At 41.7% G+C, this 25,183-nt stretch overlaps 3 protein-coding genes across 4 annotated transcripts in view; 1 reads left to right on the forward strand and 2 right to left on the reverse strand.

Moving 5' to 3' along the window:
- The window catches only part of scu (hydroxysteroid 17-beta dehydrogenase 10), a 28,019-nt gene extending 10,941 nt beyond the window's left edge, over positions 1–17,078 (forward strand). Inside the window, exons 3-7 of one of the 2 annotated variants that reach the window (XR_013898112.1) lie at positions 169–333; positions 7,845–8,082; positions 11,353–11,574; positions 12,592–12,689; positions 14,739–17,078. Coding sequence is in view for 1 of the 2 variants with exons in the window: in XM_080275758.1 (XP_080131884.1) it covers positions 169–333; positions 7,845–8,082; positions 11,353–11,543 (594 nt within the window). In the remaining variant the exon portion in view is untranslated. Of the gene's footprint in view, positions 1–168; positions 334–7,844; positions 8,083–11,352; positions 11,575–12,591 lie in introns of both variants that reach the window. The other variant, XM_080275758.1, reaches the window with a different exon arrangement.
- The window catches only part of LOC145404127 (uncharacterized), a 101,047-nt gene extending 81,626 nt beyond the window's left edge, over positions 1–19,421 (reverse strand). The window contains exon 1 of the mRNA XM_080275755.1: positions 19,407–19,421. The gene's annotated coding sequence lies outside the window, so the exon portion shown is untranslated. The remainder of the gene's footprint in view (positions 1–19,406) is intronic.
- A 1,944-nt stretch (positions 19,422–21,365) lies between these two features.
- Positions 21,366–25,183, reverse strand: part of LOC145404037 (serine protease inhibitor 42Dd-like) — a 50,747-nt gene continuing 46,929 nt past the window's right edge. The window contains exon 8 of the mRNA XM_080275640.1: positions 21,366–22,101. Within this exon, the coding sequence (XP_080131766.1) occupies positions 21,959–22,101 (143 nt within the window). The 3' untranslated portion in view covers positions 21,366–21,958. The remainder of the gene's footprint in view (positions 22,102–25,183) is intronic.

Here is a 25,183-nt window from a genome sequence, read left to right on the forward strand (position 1 = left end):
ATGGAGTTGAGAGGTATATGAGGGAGTGGGGGGTGAGTTGGGGGGAGGGTAGTCAAATGGTGGGTGACAGAGCGACTTGGAGGCGTTTTGTCTGCGGCCACCCTTTGCGGGATTAGGGCATCGGGCTATAGATAGATAGATAGATAATGTTTGTTTGATACTCCTCAGATAACGTCATCAGATGATGTACAGCGTGCCTTGGATCTGTGCAAAGAAAAGTTTGGTAGGTTGGATGTGGCTGTTAACTGTGCTGGGATTGGATTTGCAGCGAAGACTTACAATCACAACAAGAAGTTTTCACACACAATGGAAGACTTCGCGAGGATACAGGCGGTGAGAGAATTATTTATTTTTTCTTTGTCCCCTCCTCACTTCACACATAAACACATACATACCTGCACTCAAGCAGATATGCATGTGTGCGCATGCGTGCTCGCGTGCACACACACACACACACACACACACACACACACACACACACACACACACCTTCCCTTTCTTTCTGTATCTTTTTACCGGCTTTGAAGTTTGGGTTGATTCAGGTTTATCATCATCATCATCATCATCTAGACCTCCGTTCCCACTCTAGGGCAAGGTGAGGAGTAGCAGTGTCCAGACAGCCTAAGTTTGCCCAATCCAGTGGGCCACACATCCATTCACTCGTCATTCAAGTCCCCGAAATCCTGGCTGTATCTGATATTCCAAAAACATTCACCACATTCTGTAGCTTCACATAAACTTATTCGATAGAGTCATCTGGATGCAGTCACGTTAAAAGGGGTGCCAAAGCCCTGATCATGCATTTCTTCTCACAACATTCATCCAGCCAGCTTGATATCTTGTCAGTCCCCTAGTCTCACCGACTTCCATACCTCTCATCCTCACGCACTCATCCACCATATCCCTCCACCTTCTCTTTGGCCTACCTTGCCTCCTCCCTCCTTCAAATTCGCTCAGATATACCTTTTTCACCACTTTATTGTTATCCATTCTCTCCACATGACCATACCATCTCGGTATGCTCTCTTTGATTCTGGTGCCCATTTCTTACTCCACATCTCTCACAAGTCACATTACTGTATTTCGTATCTGATACACTTTCTTTCTACTCCACGTACATTCTTCAGCAGTCCCATCTCCACTGCTCTCACTCAAGATCTTTTGTTTGCATGCTATACCATAGTCTCACATCCATATGTTAAACTTGGTACTAACACTTCATCATGTAAGCCTCGTGCAGCTGCAACACTCAAGCCTCTGTTTCTTATCAAGGCTATGGCTATGGCATACCTAATGTCTGACTTGGCTCGTATCTCTGACTGGGATAAAAATAATTTTGTTGTTTTTAATGCACCAAAGACTCAGTTTGTACAGCTACCAACTCGACAAAATCTTCCACAGGAGTACCCACTAATGTTTAATAATATCCAGCTCAATCCTGCATCATCCTTGAACATGCTTGGGGTTTCATTCACTCGGGACTTATCTCAGAAAGATCATATTACATCTCTCGTAAAATCTGCTTCCAATAGATTAGGTGTGCTAAGCCAACTCCGTACTTTACCCCTGCACAGTTGTTGACCTCATACACGGGTTTTATTCGCCCATGTGGAGTACAACTCTCATGTGTGGGGAGGCTCCCCCACATACAGCCCTTCTCAGTAGGTTGGAGTCAAAGGCTGGTAGTATTAAACAACCTCTTCCCCTTCTCACGAAGCATCTTCATGAAGAGGCTCTTCCCAGTTTGGTACCTTTAAACCCCGGCCGAACAGCCTCTTCCCAGAAGGAGACTACGGAAGGGTTGGTATGCTGCGGGGGTGCTCTCTGGGAGAGAAATCGTGAGAATGGTAAGCCGGAGGAGTGCATGTTTGCCATCATCTAATTTATGTTTACTCTCTCATGTGATATATTGCGAAACTAATATGCTAAATCTGATGAACAGCGTCTCCGAATCAGTCCAATGGTAGGAAATAGTTTTGGTACTTGATACTTTAATACTTGAGAGGGGGTCCAGTGGAGGTTAGGATTACGGCAACTAGAATTTAGCGGTTTTGTTTGGTGGTTCAGTTAGGTTAGAAATAGGTTAGTTTAGATCAGGTCAGGTTATTTAGCAGACTTGTACACCATTCCACTTTTCATTACTGTCTTCAGAAAGGTAAGCACGTGGTATAATTTAAGGCAGTGATTAGGATTACGGCAGTTAGAATTTAGCAGCGACTTCCGCAATCCTAACCATGGTTACGATTACGGCAGCTAGAATTAAGTTGTTTGGTTTCGTGGTTCAGTTAAGTTAGAAATAGGTTAGGTCAGGTCAGGTCAGTTTTAGTTAGGTTAGGTTAATACTGCTACAGTTCAGCTTCAACCGCTAGAAATTAGCGGTCATGTTTGGTTTTTCTGCTGTGTTAGAAATATGTTAGGTTAGGTTATTTAGGTTTAGTTATGGCTACCGTAAAAAGGAAGTGATTAGGATTACGGCAGCTAGAATTTAGCGGCGATAGCAGTAATCTAACCATGGCCTTAAATATACCACGTGCATGCCTTTCTGAAGACAGTAGTGAAAAGTGGAATGGTTTACAAGTTTGTTACATAAAGTGCTCTCGGAAATAAGCTATGAAGTTGCCTGGATCACCACTGTATGAGACACAGGTAACTTGGGAATGCTTGAAGTCAACGACTGGGCTGTGCGCATGTAGCAGTCACTGAGCTCTATAGTGGTAGCAGTAGTTTGATGGTAAATGGGTAGCACCAGTCTCCTAAAAATCTATAAATAAAGATAGTATCACACACAAAAAAATGATAAGTATCACACACAAAAAAATGATAACAAACATTTTAAAAAATTGCAAATGCATTTCGTGAATGTAAAGGTACTAACTAGTTACATGAATATGATATCAGTATAAAAAAAGATACGAAGATATTTGGGAAGAGGTGGGTGATGCTCCTGCTTCATATTCCAGTACTTTCAACCCCGAGAGACCTCTTCGCGCGCCGTACGAGGACTTCTTCGTTTTAAAACTACAGCTGGCGCGACGAAGAGCTTGCTTTTGCAAAGAGGTAGTTTAATACTACCAGCCAAAGACTTTTTGTCTCATTAATTCTCCTCCATTTACTGGCTCCCTTCAACCTCGGTCTCTTTTGCCACACTATTACATCTTTATCTCTTTTCTTTTGCAACCTCAATGGTCACTGCTCCTCTGAATTATCTGCTTGCATCCCTTCACTCTACAACGGGCGCATAGCACCCGTCTAGCAACAAACTCTCATCCCCTTCTGTCCAGCTCTCTAATACAAGAGTTAACCATTATTCCCAGTCCTTCATTTATGCAACAGGTGAGCTCTGGAACTGTGTCCCTCTGTCTGTAGCTTCTACTTCCTATGATCTCCAGTCTTTCAAATGCAGTGTGTCCAGGCATCTCAAAATGAACAGATCTTGAATCTGGCTCTCTTTTGTATTTTGTATTTTTTTTCCTTGGAAGGAATGGTTTGTGGGCTCCTGGCCTTTGGTTCCTTCTTCCTTGCATAAAAAAAAAAAAAAAAAAAGCTACCTTCCTTGTGTCACTCTACTTTCCACTTCTTTTGCCTAGTTTCCTCTCTTTTCTATCACTGTACCCAGGTATTTTGAACACTCTCACCAATTCCACTCTCCATTCACAGTAACATCACACTGGGAGTCACCTCTCTCAGTAACCATCACTTTACTCTTTTCTACATTTACTCTTAAGGCACAACACTCACAGACATCAGCAAAATTTTGCTCTAGTCTACCAAGTTCTTGTCCGGTATTTGCAAGTAGTACTGCATCATCAGCATACAACAAATTTGAGATATTCCATCCATCACCACTCATTACCAACACCATCCCTCTCTCCATTACTCATGTTTTTTCTTTTCTCATCACCTTGTCTATACATATATTGAACAACCACGGGGACATCACACAACCTTGCCGCATGCCCACACCAATCGGGAACCATTCACTTAGATGCCCATTTATTCTTACAGAAGCTTCACTGCTATCATAAAAACTCATGACGGCACGTAGCAGCCTACCATCTACACCTTACATGCGCAAAACCTTCCACAATCCCTCTCTGTCTACTTTGTCTTATGGTTTTTCCAGATCTGTGAATGTCATAAACACCTTATAGTCCTTCTCACAAGCTTTCTCCACTATCTGTTTTACTGCAAATATTTGATGCACACATCTTTTGCCACTCCTAAAGCCACCTTGTTCATCACTCAGGTATAATTTAGATAAAATGTTGAAAAATTGACTGCTTGCAGATAATTACAGGAGGCAAAGTCTTCGTGGTATAAGAATATTGTCCCAACTTCATAAATTTGTAATTATGTATATCCAGGTGTCTTAAGTTATTACAAAGTTTGCTTTTTTTGAAAGACTTTGTACAAGCTTGTTGCTTACTGGCTGGCATTACAGTGAAATACTGAAGTGTGTCCATCGCTATAAGGATTAATACTGGTAGATTATGGTAGCCTTATTCTTATATGTTTATCTGCTTATTCCCTCATCTAGCATCCTGTAAGGGGTTTCTTAATTGAAGAGGCAAAACCAGCTAATTGCTTCCAAGTGGTAGCTGGAAACTGAAGCCAAGAGAAAGCAAAGTTATGGGATGAAACTAACTACTGTATGATAATGATAAAAATTAGCTTGAACATTCTTTATATACTTGCATACAAGTCCTCTGCCTAAGAGTAATGATTGTGTGCCTGTAGTGCATTTATTCTAACCATTGAAGATCCCTAATCCTTTTCAGTTCAGTTAATGGTCAAAATGTACTCAGACTGTAGGGTTCTATTGGGTAGTAGATGGCTTCCATTGACCCAGGGAAGTAACACGATAAGAGTGAAATAGCCATATCCTTAGTAACTAGCCACACAATCATCACTCTTAGGGTCTTATTCTAATTAGCATTCAGAGGCTCCCTAGCACCTCTTCCATAGCGATTTATTTGGCCTGTTTGCCGTAACAGTCTCTCATGCTATTTTTCCCATTTTATTACTGATTAAGTTTGGACCAATAACATACTGGTACAAGAGATTACTGAGGTGTAATGTGCAGAATAAAATAGCTGAGGAAAAGTTGTTAAATAATAATTACTGTAGATGGATGTGTCGTGTGTCCTTGAATGCGAGGCCTGGGGGGACAAGGTTTACGATTGAAGAGTTAAGAGGAAGGATGGGATGAATGTATTGGTGTTGTGATGAGGAGGGGTAGATTGAGTTGGTTTGGGTATCTGGAGAGGATGGAGGATGACAATAGGGTGTGGAAAGTGAGAAGTGTGAACGTTGAGGATAGGGTGGGGGAGACCGAAAAAGAAGTGGGACAAGGTCGTAGAGTGTGACTTCAAGGATAGGGTACTGAATGGGGAGGCTGCCAGAGATCAAGCAGTGTGGAGAGCTGCCATTATGTGACCAAGGCTGATGCATGCAAGCATGTTGGAGCCTTTGTAAATTATATGAACGATACGAACCTTCAAAGCTGCATAGCATAGAACACTTAAGACAGGAAACACAGCCTTATATAAACAGAATCAAAGCCCAGACAGAGAGTTGCATCGTTACAGATCTTGTTACACATCTATTCCCCCCACCCCCCTGTCACCTGCAACTCTTTGGAAGTAATTAGCTGAATTTAGCACTTGGTTTTGTCTCCAGTTCATAGAAACAGCTGTACCGTGGCCAATCTTTATGTGGGGTTCTGTAAAAGGAATCATGGAATAAGTTTATTTGATTGATTAATAGAACAGAGGATGGAGAATGAGAGACTGACTAGGAGAGTGTATGAGTGAGATGGAGGGGGAGAAAGGAAGGTGGAGACCAAAGATGAGGTGGAGAATGGGGTAGAGAGATACTGTATATGGAAGAAGGGTGTGTGAGTTGGAGAGCCGGCAGCCAAATGGCAGAGGACATGTTAATATGGAGATAATTTGTTTGTGGCAGCCTGTTGCAGGATTAAGGCATAGACAAGCGATAGGTAGAAATATCAAGAGGGGTAACTTATAATAACTTACTCTACATATAATTTACTAGTACTTTTGAATCTGTTACTTGAAGTTACTTAAGACCCAGGAGGCTCCCAGGCACATTTTCCTTTTGGATTTATTCCTGTATATGACAGTATTCTTCGTCCATCATCTCTTTTTCTGCACCCTCCTTATCGATTCCTTTTTGACTTTCTTCTCTATCTACTTTCCTCCTCCCCACCTGCTGTATATTGGTGGTCTATAAATTGTGATTCCCTATTAAATGTGTTGCAGAGATGGTTCAGTCTGCCTGTATGAGATGTGCAAGTACAGTATTAGGCTACTTCATGAAATTACTAAACAGCCATACATGAAATGAATAAGCATAAACAAGTAAGGACTGTAAACAGTCAAAAGGGTTATGGGAAACAGAAAATGATGTTGGGTTAACACTGGTAATGCTAACTGAACCATCCCTGCAGTTCATGAAAATTGAGATGTGGAATTTATGGACCACTGTACAGTCTTATCCTGTATGCTGTTTATAAAAGTTACTGCATGTTCTCAACTTTTTTTTTTTTTTTTTTTCCCCAGACAACTTTCGTTCATAATGTACAGGTGTTCCATTATACAAAATATACTGGAAATGAATTGGAACAACAAACCCTTACAGCCTATAGGCAGAGAGAATTTCATATCCCACACACACAGTACCAGCAGCCCTTGTTATGCTGTAATAAGCTATGGATGTGTACGGTTGCAGATTTTGTAACCTTATACTGTATTTTATTTCTGTTTAGCAGCATTTTATTAAGGCTTTTCACAGAATTTTGCAGTATTCTATCAGTGCCCCTTACTTAGGAGTTTTTGTGTTTATTTCCTTTTTAACACCTATTGAGGGAAAGTTTACTACGGTAATGGTTTTCAACTCATGGGATATATTATCATCTGCCACAAGTTTTCCCATACAGCTGCTACTGTAAATTGGAAAAACTGGCAGTTTAGCTTTATTGGTAGCAATGAAACTTTGATTTACAATTTTCCTTAAATTTGCTGGGGACATAGCCCCTTGAATCTGCATGGTGTTCTTTTTATTTCCACTGCTTCCAGCTTATCTTACTCAACTTAGGATCTGTTGCAGTGAAAGGGTTTATCAACCCCATGGGGTCGGGCATTGTTTACAAAGTCAACCGTCAGGAGCAAGTATTTTTTGCAAAAGATGGGCGATTTTTCAGAAATCGCTCCTATGAAAACTATTAAACCTATCATAAAAATCTTTACACCCTGCAAAGTACAACTCTGTAGCATTAAAAAGAGTGGAGTTTCAGTGTCCTATGATTATTTATTGTAGAGCAATGGCTGAGAACATAAGAGTATCTAAACCTTCTGGAATGGGAACCGATGTCCCCATGACACGTTCCAGAATGGGGACTGACCTTTAGGGGTTAATGATTTGTATATCTAACCCCTCTAGTTTAAAAAGTCCATCCCAGTTTGAATAAAATCATAAGAAGATTTGCAAAGAATAGATAAATACAATGAAGATAATGGGTTAATAACAGAAAAGAACATAAAAGCCAATTTATAACGAGGACATGGAGTTACGTTCACACTGGCTAAGGAGACTTCGTAGCACCTCTTTCCTACCGATATATTTTTGTATCTGATATGTTAGTATGTAGTTTTGTATGTTACTAATGCAGTCACCATCAGTATGAAAAGGATATGCTGTAAAATGCAGAAGAGAAAAATAGTGTTTATATAGTATGCAGGAAAAAAAAAAAAAAATCCAGGAAGTATTGCTAGAAAGCTTCCTAACTTCATAAGACCAATAATATGAATACTGTATCTCTCCAGGTGAACGTTGGGGGAACGTTTAATGTGATCCGTCTGGCGGCAGCGCACATGCATGAGAATGAACCCAACACCGATGGGCAGCGAGGGGTCATAGTAAACACTGCCAGCGTGGCCGCATTTGATGGTCAGATTGGTCAGGCCGCATATTCAGCCAGTAAGGGTGCCATCGTGGGCATGACACTACCCATTGCAAGAGATCTGTCGGTCATCGGTATCAGAGTGTGTACCATCGCTCCAGGTGAGTGTGTGGCTGTTTGCTGGTTGTGTGGCTGCTAGCAGGGTGTATGACTGATTGTTGGATGTTTGGTTGCTTCCTCAGTATTTGGCAGCTTAGTGGGTGTGTAGTTACTTGGTAAATATTAGTGGCACAGGCAGTCTGTTATAAATCAAGAAAGTCATCTGAAATATGACAAACTTTCTGTGCAACCGATACTGAAAAGTAGGACTACACATCAAATTCATTGGTAGCACTAGAACTGTTACTGATAGCCAATTTTTCATTATTATGGATGGATGTAATGTGGATTTAATTGCACAAAAAGACTTAATGTAATTGATGGTGTAATTATATTTGTTCACATTTCAAGTATCATTGTCATTTTACCATTCTTTATGTTGTCAGTCATCATTATCTTCATTATGATTGTAGCCTTGTGGTAGGTGGGGGCACTAGGGGCACTCACCATCCACTCACTCGATGTAGTGCTGCTGTCGGGTGCATGCCCTTTCCTCTCCTCCATCCATCTTTCCTTCCATCCTCTTCTGTCTTTCTTTCCTTCAGTTTTCCCTCGTCCTTCTGCCTACGGGTGACTTTACACTCCCTCTTCCGTCTTTCTTTCCTTCATTCTTTCCTCTGCCTTCTGCCTCTGGGTGACTCTACACTGAGTGACAAGCCAAATGGTTTCCTGTACACCAGGAAACCCTTTACTGTGGTGGGAGGTAACCATATAACCAAATTTTGGTGCCTGGTGATTTAGTGGGTAATTATTGTGCTCTAATTGGATTGAGCTGGTGAAGGTTTATATCCAAGGGGTTGTTGGGGTTTATTGCTCACGTAATGCCACTCAGGGATGAGTGATGCTGGTCACTCTCATGTTAAATGTCAGGACCAACTGCCTAGCCCCGGGCTCCTACGCTTCTCATGGGGCAATGCAGCATTGGATGATGCATGGCTGGATGGATTATAGCCAGTGTGGTCTAGTCAAGTGATCAGTTCCATGCAAAAGCTGTTGATTTATGCTAGGAAGGGCATCAGAACACACAATTCTAAACTTTTTTTTTTTTTTTTTTTTTGTGCTCCAACATGCTTGCATGTAGGCCTTGGACACCTAATGGCAGCTGTCCATGCTGCTTGTTCTCTGGCAGCCTCCTAGTTCAATCCCTTACCCTGGGGTCACACTTAATGACCTCATCCCAGGTCTTTTTTGGTCTGTCTCTTAGCCCTTCCCCATGTTAACACTTCTTGCTTTCTGCACCCAGCTATCATCCTTCATCCTTTCCACATGCCCAAACTATCTCAGTCTACATCTCCTCATCACAACACCAATACACTCCAGTCTCATTATCCCTCTAAACTTTTCCGCCGTAAACCTAGCCCCCCCAGGCCTCGCACTCAAGGACGCACTGTTCATCCATCTAATCTTTGTCATTTCTGTACATTTTGAGCCTGCATATATCCTTTTCCTTTACTGTCCAGGTCTCACTACCATAAAGCATTATACTCCTAACACATCACATACAGAGATCCCTTAGCATGGAGGGAGAGCCCTATCAATGTCAGGAGAGGCAACAGCTCCCCAAACTTCTTCCAACCACTCTTCACTCTGTCCAGAGCTGGCTCCAGCCCCACCTCCAGTACATACCATGTCTCCCAAATAACAAAATTCTTCCACACACTCAAGTGACTCACCAGCAAGATCAATCCTTTCATGCCTGACAATCTCCACATGCTCTCCCCAACACACCGCACACATGAATTCAGATTATCTCATAGTCTACCTCTATTACCACTACATCTCTTATGCATCCACTTATCACAAACACTGGACAAGATGGAATGGTTTCCCACACCCTTGTGGCAAATCACACATGGCCACTCTCCCTCATCTTTGACAGTACTACCACCAGCCCTAGATACCGTCACTTTTATTTTACCTGCATTTACTCTTAAGCCCTTGTGCCCCATACCATCCTACCACTTACTAATTCTTTCTTCTGCCTCCCTTTCATTCTCTGCAGTCAGCATCAGTTCACTGGCATACAACATCTCCCACAAAAGTCCATGTCTGAAGTCTCATGAGAGGGCTTCAGGTACCATGATAAACAACAAGGGGTTCAAGACTGACTCCTGATGCACACCAACATTCACAGAAAACTCACCACCCAAATCTCCATTCACCCTTACCTGGGTGCAGACACCCACATACAGTACATAGCCATAACCACCCTAACCAGCCACTCCTCAGTCCCAAGGTTTCTCATTGCTCACTTCACCACCTCCCTAGGGACTTTGTCAGAGGCCTTCTCCAACTCAACAGAAACAAAGTACAGATCGCTTTTCTTTCCTGTATATTTTTCCTGAAGCTTTCAAACAGTGACTATGGCATCAGTGGTCGTTATGCATGGCATAAACCCAAACTGCATCTCATCAGTAATCATGCTTCTCTAATCATATTGGTAACTTCTAGAACTCTCTCCATTACCTTCATTATCTTGTCCACAGGCTTTATGCCTCTATAATTTCCTCTTTCCAGGACATCACCTTTTCCCTTGTACACATTTACAATTGCACTGTATAGCCAATCATGTGGGACAACACAGTCACATATAATTGTATTCATCAAGTCAGGAACTAACCTCCCTCCTGTATCTCCTGAGGCTTTCAGCATTTCAGCAGTCAACCCAGGCACACTTGCTGCCTTCCCCACCTGTATCCTTCCTATTGCCCTGCTCACAGTAGCAGCATCAGTCAAAGGCCAAGGGCCAAACACTGGATCTGCTGGCTCCAAAATTTCCGTTCCAATCAAACTCCTCATTCAGCAGCTGATTGTATTGCTTTCTTCAGATGTCTTTAATATCCCCATTGTTCACTACCTTTCCTTCATCATTCTTCACACACTGCTCATGTATGGTATCCCTGTTTTCCCTCTTCATCTGATTTGCCACTTTTAATATCATATTCTTTCTTTACATGCTGTTTAGGTTATCAAGTAACAGTCTCAGACTCAGATTTTGCTCTGTAAACCTCTTTGCCACCCCTCTGCTTGGCAGCCAAGTATTCCTCTTTGTTATCACCCCTTCAGGGTGCAGGGGTGCAAGGCTAGCTACTGTAGTGCAGTACATTTAACAGTAGATGACCAGCCAACTTCCCTTAATGGAATCATGTGTTCAGACAGTGCCAGTCACCTTATGGGGATTGTATCTATGCAAGGCCATCACTGTGACTGGGGTCTTCTAACCATAAAGCCACCAGACTGAAGAGGTTACTTCATTCCCCTCCCCCAATCAGGCCTGTACAAAACTCCACTTCTGTTGGCGCTTCCTGAGAAGGTTCAGAAGTTCCTCGCCACCACAGTGCCCTTTCCCCAACGCCTTGGGGAACCTGATGAGTTTGCCATGATGGTTCAGGCGATCATTACCAACCCCATGATGAATGGAGAAACGGTCAGACTCGATGGAGCACTCAGGATGCAGGCTTAACTCTCTCCCCACAACAGATCTATCTCTTCAGGTGAGTAACAGTGCAATTATCTACTATACAGCAAATCCTCGTGATATGCTGCTGTTTTTGCATGTATTTGCTGTCAGTCCCCCAGAAAAGCATAGAAATATTCCCACTTTAATTTTCATTACCACCTGTAAAGCTGATTTGCAGTTCCCCAATTTGCAGCACCAGAATGGTGGTAGGTGGTGGTAACCATCATCCACACACTTGATATAGCACTGCTTACCTCTTCCTTCACCTTTCTCATTCTGGGTCTGTGTCTTTCCTCCTCTCTTATTTCTCCATCTCTTTCCTGTTACTTTTATAACTCTTCTTCAGGTGGCTTCACAGAGTGCAAATCTAATGGATTCCAGTAACCCAGGAAACAGTGTACAACACTGGGTGGTAACCATATACAGTAACCAAATTGCAGGGTGAAGCAGAGCCTGCTATGGTGCGCCTGTTAACTGTATGGAGAGACACAAATGTGGCATCCATGTGGAAACCAAACCTCCATGCATGTTGGCCACAAAGGAGCATAGGTTCACTGCATGAGATAGCCCTGCAAGGGTGGTTACCTGCTGGAGGTGATGAACAACAAGAACAGCACCAAAATTTTAAGGTAAAAGTTGATATTTTGGAACATCCTTACCAGATTACAGTGGCCATTTGCAGTGAAAAAGACGTTTTTCTGCTAAAAGGGGTAATGAATTCTTTTTGAAAGCCTTTCACTTCAAGAGATCTGAATGAAATAGAATTATCTTGGGATTGCAAGAATACAACTGCATACAAGTAATCATATTGAAGGAGTTACTGAATATCATTTTTAACCCATTTATTAAGAGGCAGTCTCATGAAAACTGTCTGGCAATAACAGGAATAAAATTTACAAGGCATCCACATACTGAAGGGCTGGTAGAACTTGTTTTACGTACCTTCACATGAGCAGTTATCCCTAAGTAAAGTACATTAATTTGGTGGAGGGGGAAAAAAAAAATCTAAAGGAGAAGTTGAATTAGTTTAGGAATGTTTTTGTCATTGCAGATGGGGACCTTAGGATGTTACTTCAGGCTCTTCAAGTGCAGTACAGGTAAATGTTTGCATGAGTTCTACGGTGTAAACAGGTCTTCATTCAAAAATAGGTAACGTGATTAAGTATTATGGGTTGTATATTTGTGTATTACTTGATTCTTCAGAATTTTAAAAGTACAGTCTGGTTTTGGATTTGCTAATCACCTCTGCACAAAAAAGTTTGGTAATTCCTTTCTATTTTCAGTAATGTCTGAATATTACTGTATATAATGAAGTCAGTCCATGTTGGTAACCTTATATTCTTTCAGCAGCATAGAAGTAAACAAGATTCAAGTTTTCCTACAAGTAGAGGTTAACTTTTTCAATATGATTTGTATCATAATTTTAGATACCACAATTCAGTATCCTTATGTATACAAAACCATTGGTATTGGAGAGCTTATGGAGATAGTTTCTAACCCATTTACTGCCAGAAGTCTCTGTTCCTCATCCAGTCCAGTATTGCCCCATTAGGAGCACAGAAGCCCAGGGCCACTCATTCTAGACACTGAAGGCATGCAGCAGCATGTCAGCAGTAAACCTCTACCAGCCTTGGAAGTAAATTCTTATGGGCTACATCGGGTTAGAGGACCTGAAGTTGCTTGACTCCTAGGCATCTAAAAATTGTATGAAAGCAACCAGGCTAATGCATTAAATCAGGAAACAGCATGAAGGCCCACCTTTGATCTCTACGTTCATCAGAGAACTGTCCCCTAAAGGGTGAAGTACTCAAGTGCAACGGGGATCTGCTGGTAATGAGAACAGAACAAAAAGGCATGTTGCTGAAAGAGTTAAAGAAGGCATCATGTACAGTCCAACATAAATAAAGCCATTACTGAGTGTTTTCCCACACTTCAGTATTGAACATCCCACCGCAGTTATTAAAGTTTTACATGTGTGTTAAATTAGTATGGTAAAGTAATTATACTACAGTTTGATCATTCTGACAATATCCCAAAACTTGCACTTTAATTTTAATTTTAGTATTGTTAAATGCTAACATTAACCCTTATCTGCCTGGGGTTTCCCTCCATCACCCACTCCTCCTTATGGGGAATTTCCAAGATTTTGGGAAAATATCTTTACTTCAAACCCAGATATCTGCCAAACTATAATAGCTAGAGAAAAAAATAAAGATATGTAAGACTCATCAACCCTTCCTCTTTCAAGTGAAAGTATCCCAAGGTCACCAGGTGGTCCCTTCGATGAGTAAGGTTAAGTTAAAGATGACTGGTTTTCCATGTTTTGGCGGGCTAATCTGGGTGCACGCCACTGCCAGTGACTTGGACTCACTGGCTAGCATTGGCAGCACTGACCGGAGTGGTGATTGTAACACTGTCCAGCCTCTCGGAATACTCCACTCATTCTTTTGACTTTTCCTTACTCACCGTCATAGGGATGAGTCATCACCCTGTCCATGTGGCTCCCCATAGGGTTTTCCGCCTGTTTCTTAGCACCACTATGTGCCCTGTAGATGTGTGGGAAAAGAATACCTCTTTATTTTCTGTACTCATTTCTTGCATCAGTTATAATGATTTACCTCTACCACAGCACTTATATTTGCACTTGACATCATTATTACGGGTAATTGCACTTTGATAAGTAAATGCTCTGGCTGTTTCACGCAGTATGGTTGAGTATGAGGTAATTACTTGTACAGAAATTGTGACTAATTCGTACTACAGTAATCAGGGGCATTGTGAAAATATTACTAATGTTATACACAACTTACATTTTTTTGTACTTCACATCACAAATATGCTAATGCTCACATATTCACCATTATTTTTTGAGTAACAAGGGAAAAAATTTAGTTACAGCCAACCAGGTCATTTTCTTTCCCTCCCATGCACTTTTGGTTTTCTTTCATTGTACTAGTTAGGGTTACTCAAGGTATTTCCAATCATTGTTTCACAAATAACCATAATCAGTAACACTTATTCAAATGTAAAAGTTATTATAAAACACTTATTTCATAACATTTACTAGATGTAACTTATATTTCACTTATGTATAAAAAAAAAAAAACACGTGCATATATGTTTACTATTTACAATTTCCCACACACCTGCTTAGTCACTGAGCCCTTTCCCTGGCAGTAAGGGCAGAACTTTTGCCAGGGTCAATGATGCAATTAGCCCAGCGCACGGAGGGACGGAATCAGACAAGGAGGATAAGGAAGACATCACTCTACCAGTGCTGTGTACAGACGGTGCTGTGCGTCAGTGGGGTACCTTGGGTACCTACCTACCCTATGGTTGTCATAGCAAATGGTCGTGAATTCAGAGGGTAGCAAGAAGGTGCTTGCAGCATATCCCTACAGTCGGTGGTGCTCCGCACCCTGAATCATGACACGTCAGCCGGCGCATAGGGGTTAACAATGTTAAATTATTTACTAACATTAATAATGTTAATGATGGTTGGTGGGGGCACTCACCATCCACTCACTCGATGTAGCGCTCCTCTCGGGTGCCTGCCCTTTCCTCCTGTCCTGTTATGTCGTTCTTTCCTTTATTCTTTCCTCTTCCTTCTGTCTATTGGTAACTCTACACTGAGTGACAAGTCAAATGGTTTCCTGTACATCAGGAAACCATTTACTATGCTGGGTGGTAACCATATACCCAAACTATGGCGCTTAATGGTTTAGTGGGTAATTAGGCGTTCCAACTGGATTGAGCCTGTGTCGGTTCATATCCAAGGGGTGGTTGGGGTTTGTTGCTCACGTGATGCCACTTAGGGATGAGTGAGGCTGGTCACTCTCATCTTGAATGTCAGGATCAACCTGCCTATCCCCAGGCTCTTACAATGCTCATGGGGCAACACAGGTTTGGATGATGGATGGATGGTATAATGTTAACTACTAAACTAGCATGTGTATCTTCAGCGAGGGGTTATCCAGATTAGGTTTGCCCTCAGTGTTGGATGTAGATGTTCACCTGGTACACATAATACTATTACAGATTTTCACATCTGCAAATCTTTTAACAGTCATCAGTGCTTTATGAGGTAGTGTTTCCCGTTTTATTTGATTAACAGTTTCAAACATTTATGACAATAAAGTTTTACTAAACAGTTTTTAACCTTTAAGTAGTGTGTACATACAGTATTTTACACTTTCTTATAAAAACAGCATCTCGGTTGATGTGCCATTATTAAATATCTCTCACAGATTATCAACTGAGCCTTCATAGTAGTGTTGCCCTACTTACCACAACACACTTATTTTGTGCATCTCACCCAGCATCACTGGTACACCATCCATACATCATACAATCCTACAGTGCCCCATGAGGAGCGTAGGATCCCAGGGCTAGGCAGTTGGTCCCGACATTTAAGATGAGAGTGACCAGCCTCACTCATCCTTGAGTTGCATTACATGAGCAATCAACCCCAACCACCCCGTGGATATATAAACCTTCACCGGCTCAATCCGATTGGAGCGCAATAATTACCCACTAAAGCACCAGGCGCCAAAATTTGGTTATATGGTTACCACCCAGCATAGTAAATGGTTTCTTGGTGTTCAGGAAACCATTTGGCTTGTCACTCAGTGTACTGGTAGACCAACATTATCTTTAAAAAAAAAAACCCTCTGCAAGCACCTGGCTGAAGTGGCCAGATATTTACATACAGACCATGAGTTCATACACAGATAAGTTAGGGACAAGAACAGTTTACACTTTAGCTAATGCTTGATCGTACTGTACAGTACCGATGATACTTTTGGTGGTGGTATTACTGGTCTGAAAGTTAGAGGATAACTTACTTGTACAGATACTGTTTTACCATTGTTCAAGGTTGAAGAGTTATTTGGGTTCAGATAGTTTGTAATGGCAGGAATATAGTCCTATACTCAATTTTTTTTTATCGAGGCGAAGATGCACTTGACTGATTGGTGATTATTGGCTGCATGCAACATTACTTCATTATCCAGCATTATTAACTGACAACAAATATCTGAAGGGGAAATTTGGGTTAGTAAATATTTTTTGGATATGTTGCATTCAGCCAATCATCATCAACCTGTCAAGTGCATCTTCACCTCAATAAAAAAAACGGAGTATAGAAGATGTATGCTCTACTTTGTATCATGTTTGTATTTGTATATTGTACAAATTAGATAATAGTATAGGGAAAAGTAACTTTGATATGAAATGTGGCATCTACTAATAAACTTAGGTGGTAGTATAGTTTTATTCTGTATTTTCCCACACCTTGGGAATTTGGTAGGTGGGTTAAAATAACATAACATAATTTAAGTATGTTCTTGAGGGCAGCACTGAACAAAACTCTTGACTTGAGTGTTCAGATTGTAGCAGCTCTAATTATGGTTACCTTAGGACACAACAGTTTAGGGTGTAACTAAGGGCCATGTACTTATGGACATGGAGGCTACATGGTAACTTTTCTGTCAGCTCATTTCTATATTTGAAATCTAAACATTTTGAATTTAACAGTAGCTCACAGTATTATGAAGATATAAAACTCTCAGGCTACTGTGATGCACCCAGAGATGAACAAAATAATATGGTGTTCACTGGAATACCGGTAAAATACTAAAGGTTGTTCCACTCATGCGAGGGTTAGAGTTGACTAAATTAACTCTCGCAGGCATGCATTCAGCTCGGTAAGATTGACTGGAGTTTGCTGGAATTGAAAATAACCACTCTAGTCATAATGAGCCTCATAAGCCCAGAATATTAGAGGCCTTATTGTACTTTTCCAGTATGTTAAGTTCAGATAGAGAGCACATACCATACAGCAAGTCCTTGTAATATGGTACCTTCTTAATTATATTTGTTATTTACAGAATATTGTCACCATGTTTCATTGACACCTATAAAACAGATTTGCATGTTCTCCCAGGTTACAGAATCAAATTTCAGAAAAAAGGTGTGAGACTATGTAACACATCCCTAATGTGTAATGACTGATGAAAGTATCTAATCACGGCAGCATGACATGAAAGTTCTTTGTTACCAAATACAGTAATAATAGTAGTAATTGTTTATAAAGGCTCCCAACGTACTTGCATGTGTTGGCCTTTGCCACCTAGTGGCTGTTCTCCATGCCGCTCAATCTCTGGCAGTCTCCTCATTCAGTCCCTTATCCCTGAGGTCACACTCTATGACCTCGTCCCAGGTCTTTTTCAGTCCGCCTCTTGCATCTCTACCAGTGACGTTCACACTTCTCACTTTCTGAACCCAATTGTCATCCCCCATCCTCTCCACATGCCCAAACCATCTCAGTATACTGCTCCTTATCACAACACCAATACACTCCAGTCCAATCCTTCCTCTTGACATTTCACTCGTAATGATAACGAGAAAGTGCTAAGAGGGTGCATACCTCCGCCACTGCCATTGAAAAGGATCCGGATCTGGGTCTGCCCCCAAATTTAATAAATTCTTTCTTGGTTCATGGCCCACCTTTCCACAAAATTTCACTGAGTCATTGAGAAATTTTTAGAGATATTGTGCAGGATACTCCAGATCCGGATCCTCCCTAAAATTTAATAATTTTTTCCTTGGCCCATGACCCACCCCTCCCTAAAATTTCATCAAAATTCATTCATAACATTTTGAGTAATCCCAGATCCAGATCCGTGGATCTAGGATCTGGATCCTGATCAGCCCCCAAATTTAATCAATTCTTTCCGGTCCATGGTGCACCTTTCCACAAAATTTCATTGATATTCATCGAAAACATTTGGAGATAATGTGTGGGATATTCTGGATCTGGATCTGGATCCGGATCCAGCCCAAAATTTAATCATTTATTCATTAGCTCATGGCCCTTGCTTCCACAAAATTTCATCAAAATCCATCCATTTTGAGTAATCCTGCTGACAGGCAAACACACAAACCAACGTGGGGTAAAAAATATACCTCCTGGCGGGGGTAAATAATGTGTCCAGTAAATACAAAAGGTTATAACAAGGACCACCTGTGCAACTATACTGGATGCTTGTTCACAAGGCCAAGATTCTCAAGAATCAATTGCCATTTTCCTCTCAGGTAAGATTTTTTTCTCCTGCAGGAACAAGGGAAAGAACTGCAGAATCTTCTTATGTCTCTTGTTCTTCATACAAGATTTTTTTTTTTTTTTTTTTTTTTTTTTTTTTTAATCACAGTATTACAGTACTATTTTTATCATTATTATTCTCATCATCATAACCAGCCTTTCATAAATAGAATTTGTTTTTGCATGAAGGACAAGGGAAGGAGACTGCACAATCTTCCTTCATCTTATTTTCATGCAAAAATAATTCTTTATTATGAAAGAAAAATTATCACATGTTATCTTGATTCTCAACCCAGATCATTGATGGAGAGTCGAGAGTCTGCAGACTATGGTGTGAAGAGACAGGTACAAGCATCTGTCACAGTTCATATAATTATGTAACCCTTTCAGTCCAGTGACATTTACTTAATTCTACTCTTCCGACTTTCAGATAATTTTATTCAGTATACTGATTAAAGGAGACTTTTTAAATCTGTCACTATACAGTAAATGGTTTCTCCAAGTCAATGTAATTACTGTATCTGGAGGTAAAAAAGCCATGGGATTCTGGAGGTTGTCATAATCATCTCAGCTACAGAGATTGACCCCTTCACTACAATGATATTCTCCCATCCAAAGTGAAGGATCCATGACTAGGCTACATAATCCAAACATTTAAGGTGAGTGACCAGCTGCTTGCCCTGAGCAGCACCGTGCAAGCAAGAAACCTCGGTTAACCCTCAGAGGTAGACTCTTACTGTTTAAAGCACATTAACTTACTATACCACTAGGTGTTGAAGAGATTGTATTATGGCAACAAGGCTAATGACCTACATCAATACACAAAACAAAAGCCCATCCTTGATCTCTCTTCTTGTATCAGAGAACTGTTCCATAAAAGGGTAAGTATCCAAGTGCAAAAGAGGCAGCTAATTTATATTTTACTCTTGCTGTAACAAAGTAATTTTATTTAGCTTAGGAAAATCCCTCTCATAGTGCTAGGGCAGTCTCCATTAACCCTGTCACTGAGAAGGGCATCCTGTAAGCTTAAAACAAATTGACTATGTACCATAAATAAAAAGCTACATATGACATCCCCTTCACTGCAAGAGGTCCCTCTAAACTGAAAATAACAAATGCATTCAGTATTACCATTCATTACAAAGTCCCCTACCAGATGATAAACATACATATGTCATTGACCTTGGGAGTGGATGACTGGTTGTCGCGTGCAACACACCGTCATGGTATAGGGAACAATTATGTGAAATTATATCAAAATCCGTCCATGTATGTGGAAGTTACAGAGTGGACATGATTGTAGGTATGGGTGTTGAGTATGACAGCACCCAACCTTGTTTGAGCCTCAAGTGTGACCATGACCTTGGGAGTAGATGGCTGGTTGTTGCACGCAAAACACCATCATGGTATGGGGAACAATTGTGTGAAGTTATATCAAAATCTGTCCATCCATGTGGAAGTTACGGAGCACACACAAAACTGCGGGACAGACTGAAATGCTGATGAAACTGTGCAAACCTGTAGTCCCTGACTGGTTTCACCGGAGAGGAACTAATAATCTTGGGGTGGGGTGCAGGAGGGAGTAAGCCCTTGAAGTAAATAATTTAAAGGAATTTGTTTCCACCTGAATGAAATTGGTAGTATAGTGAGTAAGAGATGCGTAAGTGTAGTGAAAGGGATCCATCCATCCATCATCCAATCCTACATTGCCCCAAGAGGAGCGTAGGAGCCCAGGGCTAAGCAGTTGGTCTCGACATTTAAGATGAGAGTGACCAGCCTCACTCATCCCTGAGTGGCATTACATGAGCAATAAACCCCAACCACCCCATGGATATAAACCTTCACTGTTCAATTTGACTGGAGCGCAATAATTACCCGCTTATCCACCAGGTGCCAAAATTTGGTTATATGGTTACCACCCAGCGTAGTAAATGGTTTCCTGGTGTACAGGAAACCATTTGGCTTGTCACTCAGTGTAGAGTCACCCACAGGCAGAAGGAAAAGGAAAGAATGAAGGAAAGAAAGACATAAGAGGGAGTTAATAGTAATAATAATGGATGGTAATCGTGCTGTGGAAAGGCAACGCATTTGCACTGTATATTTCATATAAAACTGTACTGAGTACTTCATGTACCCCTAAACTGTAATCAAAAGGGTAAACATACTAAGTTTTCGTACAGTTAAATCTTACTAACAACAAAGTGCTACTGATATGTTGAATCTGATACCCCTTATTTAGAAAAGACGTTGGGGGTGAGGGCATTTGTTTTCTATAAAACACAAGTACCCAGTAGTAATAAACAGACATTCCTGCGGTGTCAGGGCTCGTTCTTTTCCTTTATATTAACCCGATTGCTGTTATGTACTTCATATGATGGAAAACTTGTAGCTCCCATTGGATAAAACCTACACAGGCTCAATCCAACTGGAGCGCCTTAATTACCCACTAAACCACTAGGCGCCACAATTTGGTTATATGGTTACCACCCAGCGTAGTAAATGGTTTCTTGGTGAACAAGAAACCACTTGGCTTGTCACTTAGTGTAGAGTCACCCATAGGCAGAAGGAAGTGGAAAGAATGAAGGAAAGAAAGACAGAAGAGGAAGACACCCAAAGCAGCACTACATCAAGTGAGTGGATATATATATATATATATATACAGTATATATATATATATATATATACAGTATATATATATATATATATATATATATGTATGTATCACAGGCATGAACCATTCATTATACGTACATCACACAAATTCAGATACTTTAAATTCTGACAAAGAACTAAAATTCAGTTGTGAAATGCCATCTGGAATAAGACTAATCATCTGTAAGAGTAATACTCACAACTCCCAATCATATGAAGCTGGTCCTATTATACTAAGGTACCCTAAATTGTAAAAGCTTCCTCTGTAATGCTTACCAGTTGGTGGTAACAGGCAAGAAAAATCAGCAGTGGAGACAAGAGTTATGATTTTTTTGGCCTTACAGTGTATAATATAATGCTGAAATATACTTGCAGATAAGTGACTACATTACATAAATATCTGCGCATGGACCTGTGTCATATAGGTGATATATTACTTACGAGGATAATGTGCTTTCAACTGCCAATTATGATGATCCTCAATATCTAACCTTGCATAATGATGCTAAGAATAATTTAATATTAGTCGGCAAGTACAAAACAAGCTACGCCATGCAGCGTTTACCTGGGTACACAATGAGAAGTGAATGATGATGATGTGATTTAACTCATCATCTTGTCACACCTCAGGGATACGGAGTCTATAAGTGCTGCAGGACTAGACTTAGATGTCCTCTAGGTCATCAGAGCTGAGGACCTCTCCGGCAAAAAGTGTAATGCCACTTCTCTTGTCAGTGATAAGGAACACAAATGGACGATTGCAGATGAAGTTGACTGGTATGGCCCCAAACCTCGTGTTGAGCAACGCTGTAAAAAAGAAAGGCACAATCTAAGTCAGTATGGTGTGAGCTGTGGAAGGAAAGAGGTTAAGGTATCTTTCTCTACTGGGGAAAATGACACCTGCAAAAATTTTGCCTCAGTGTTGATGATAACTTGGGGATATACAGCGAAATCATCTACTTTGCAAGAATATAGTTGACACTTTGCATTGCAAACTAGAAACTTCACAAAGCATGAACCTCTGAAACAATAAATAAGGGTATATGGTAGACACTTCACCCGGTCTTCCCCATTTATTCCCCCCTCCGTAGGTCTTGATGATTCTTAAACTATGTTCCTTGTTTTCTTAGAATCATCCATACTGTGGCCTGTGCTCAAGTTGCCCTTACTGTAATTTTTCATCTCTATGATCAACTTTGTTTCTAAACTTATCCCTTCATTCTTCAAAGGTTGCAGTGGGGCTGTGATGTAACGGGTAGAGTGACGGCTGAACCTTTCCGATGGGGGGGGGGGACTCAGTTTGTTACAGCACACCACACAGTATGGTCACAGAGGGACAGTGAGAAGGGAGACCTGCAAAGTTGTCAAGTACAATCACATAAAATGTTGCTAAGTTCACCATGCAGTCACTAAAAACGGAAATAATCTAACAACTTTACTACTACCTGTACTGGAAATCACTACTGTACAGGAAGAAAATTGCACAGGAAAGACAAATTTAGAAACAGTCACTACAAATAGGGAAAACATCCCTAAATTGGCAATCCTGGAGACAGGGCCTGCCCTCTTGTTACATTGTGTATTGTCAAAGAGACGGGGTAGGCACTGCAAAGTAGTGTCCCACCCTCACATAACAGCTGGTAATGCCGTTTATGCTCCACTTCCATATGTCCAATTCCTTGCAAAGTAGAATAATATCTTGAAGGGGGAGGGGAGGAAGAATGAAAATTTTCAAGTACTGCTCACAAACTAGGTGATTTATAAAGCAGGCAATCAGACTGTACCTCTTTAATGAATAGCATCACTAATATAGAGGTGTGGCTTAACCACTACCACTACTACAACTGCTACTACTATGAATACTGCTGTTACTACTACTACTACATTTCTACTACTACACTACTACTATTACTACAACTACACTACTACTATTACTACAACTACATTACTACTACTATTACTACAACACTGAAGTGGTGTTCCTGGCCTCAACACCATGTTGTCGTTGCAACCTATGAACCATGGGATGATTTGTCACCTTCAAGGCCTACTGCCTCCGGCGAACTATGCAGCAGCTGGTGAGTTCCTGTGACAGTGACAGCCGGAAAACAGTGCAGTCATTCCAGCGGGGGTACAATATCAGGGACGCCATCGAGAATGTCACGGGTGCCTGGAGGGAGGCTAGCCAGGCCACCTAGAACAGAGTGTGGTGCATGCTGTGGCCAGAATGTGTTCACTTGTCCACTGACTTCCTCAAGGGCATGCAAGCACCTTGGAATAGGTGCAGCAGGATATTGTACAGCTGTCGCACGATGCAGGATTCAGTGAGGTGGACGAGGAGGGCAGGGAGGAGCCAAGCAATAAGGAGCTCCTCAACATGGAGATCCAACAAGCCCACCAGGAGGCACAGGAGGAAGAAGTCGTCCCAGAGGTGTGGACCCTGAACATAAAGATTCTAAAGGAGATGGTGGCCCAAGTTACCAAGGCCATCTCCTTGATGAGGATAAACAACCCTCTTTCAGGATAAAGCAGGGATGCAGCTGATCACCTGGAGAAGGGCATGACGATGTACCAAGTGATGTTGGACAAGAAGAAGAAAGCAGCAAGGCAAATGACAATCACATGTTTTTTAAGCAAAGACTCCACCATGCCATCGTTCCGCAGAGGATCTCCCCAGACCTCCACCAGCAGAGAAACTGCGAAGACCTCCTCTCGACAAGGACATTATGTTCGGCCCCTGGAGCTGGACCTCACATCTAGAAGATCCCCATCTCCCTCTGTGCTAGCCGAGTCTCCACTAGTGCACTCCCCCACTCCATCATTACCTCCCTTGTCCAATCATTACCTCCCTTGTCCAAGCCTTGGTCACCAACCCCAACACCACTTCAGCCACTGCCTCTGTCTGAGCCAACGCATCTGTCTCCCTCACTACCACGTGAGTCATCACATCGGTCTCCCTCGCCACCTCGTCAGTCATCACATCACAGCCCATTGCCACCTCGTCAGCCATCGCACTGGACTCCATTGCCACCCCCTGAGCCATCGCATCTGTCTCCCATTATCATCACCCCACCTCACCAGCCTTCCCCCTCCCCACCCTCTGATCCTTCCTCAGAGATGGGGTTTCAGGCCTTTGTGAAGGATGAGTAAATGCTATGGAGCACCATATGTCCCCTAGCCTCAGGGGGGATAGCAAGGATGATGCCCAGGACTGGACATGGACTTAAAGGAAAGTGATGAGGGCAGTTTGATATTCTCTTATCTATTTTTCATGATTTTCAGATTTTATTTGTTGGTTTTGGCGAGATATTAACAGGTTTTAGGCTTACGTTAGCTTCTTTTACAGCAATTAGGCCATTAAGATTGACTATAAACTTGTTTTTGGACTCATCTGGGTGGGTTTAGGACTTGATTGTGGAGGAATCCCAAGGCTCAAAAACACATCCTTATACTTTACATATTAAATCTACCCCACAATACAATACCCCGCCTAGCGGTGGGCTTTTTCTTAACATCCAATTGTTAAATTGGGGTAGTGCGTGCACACACACACACACACACACACACACCGCTCGCTGGTGCAGTGGTAACGTTCTCGCTTGCCATCTGATAGACGGGAGTTCGTGCCTCACTCAGGTTGTGAAAAGTTTCACTGACGAAGTGGGTGGTTACTGTCCCCCTTGAGCAAGGGGATGGGTGTGTGGGTGTGTGAAGGTCACAGCCTTGCCCCTAGATCGGACTATATGAGCTCTCAGCTCCCTTCCGGGAGGGTAAAATGCTGACGATCACGACCATCAAGTGATCTGACCGACCCGGTGAATTACACACACACACACACACACACACACACACACACACACACACACACATCCATCCATCCATCCATCAT

The sequence above is a fragment of the Coenobita brevimanus genome, chromosome 62 (genome assembly GCF_032717465.1).
Source record: "Coenobita brevimanus isolate Jiangsu-jjx chromosome 62, ASM3271746v2, whole genome shotgun sequence".
Taxonomy (NCBI): Eukaryota; Metazoa; Arthropoda; class Malacostraca; order Decapoda; family Coenobitidae; genus Coenobita; species Coenobita brevimanus.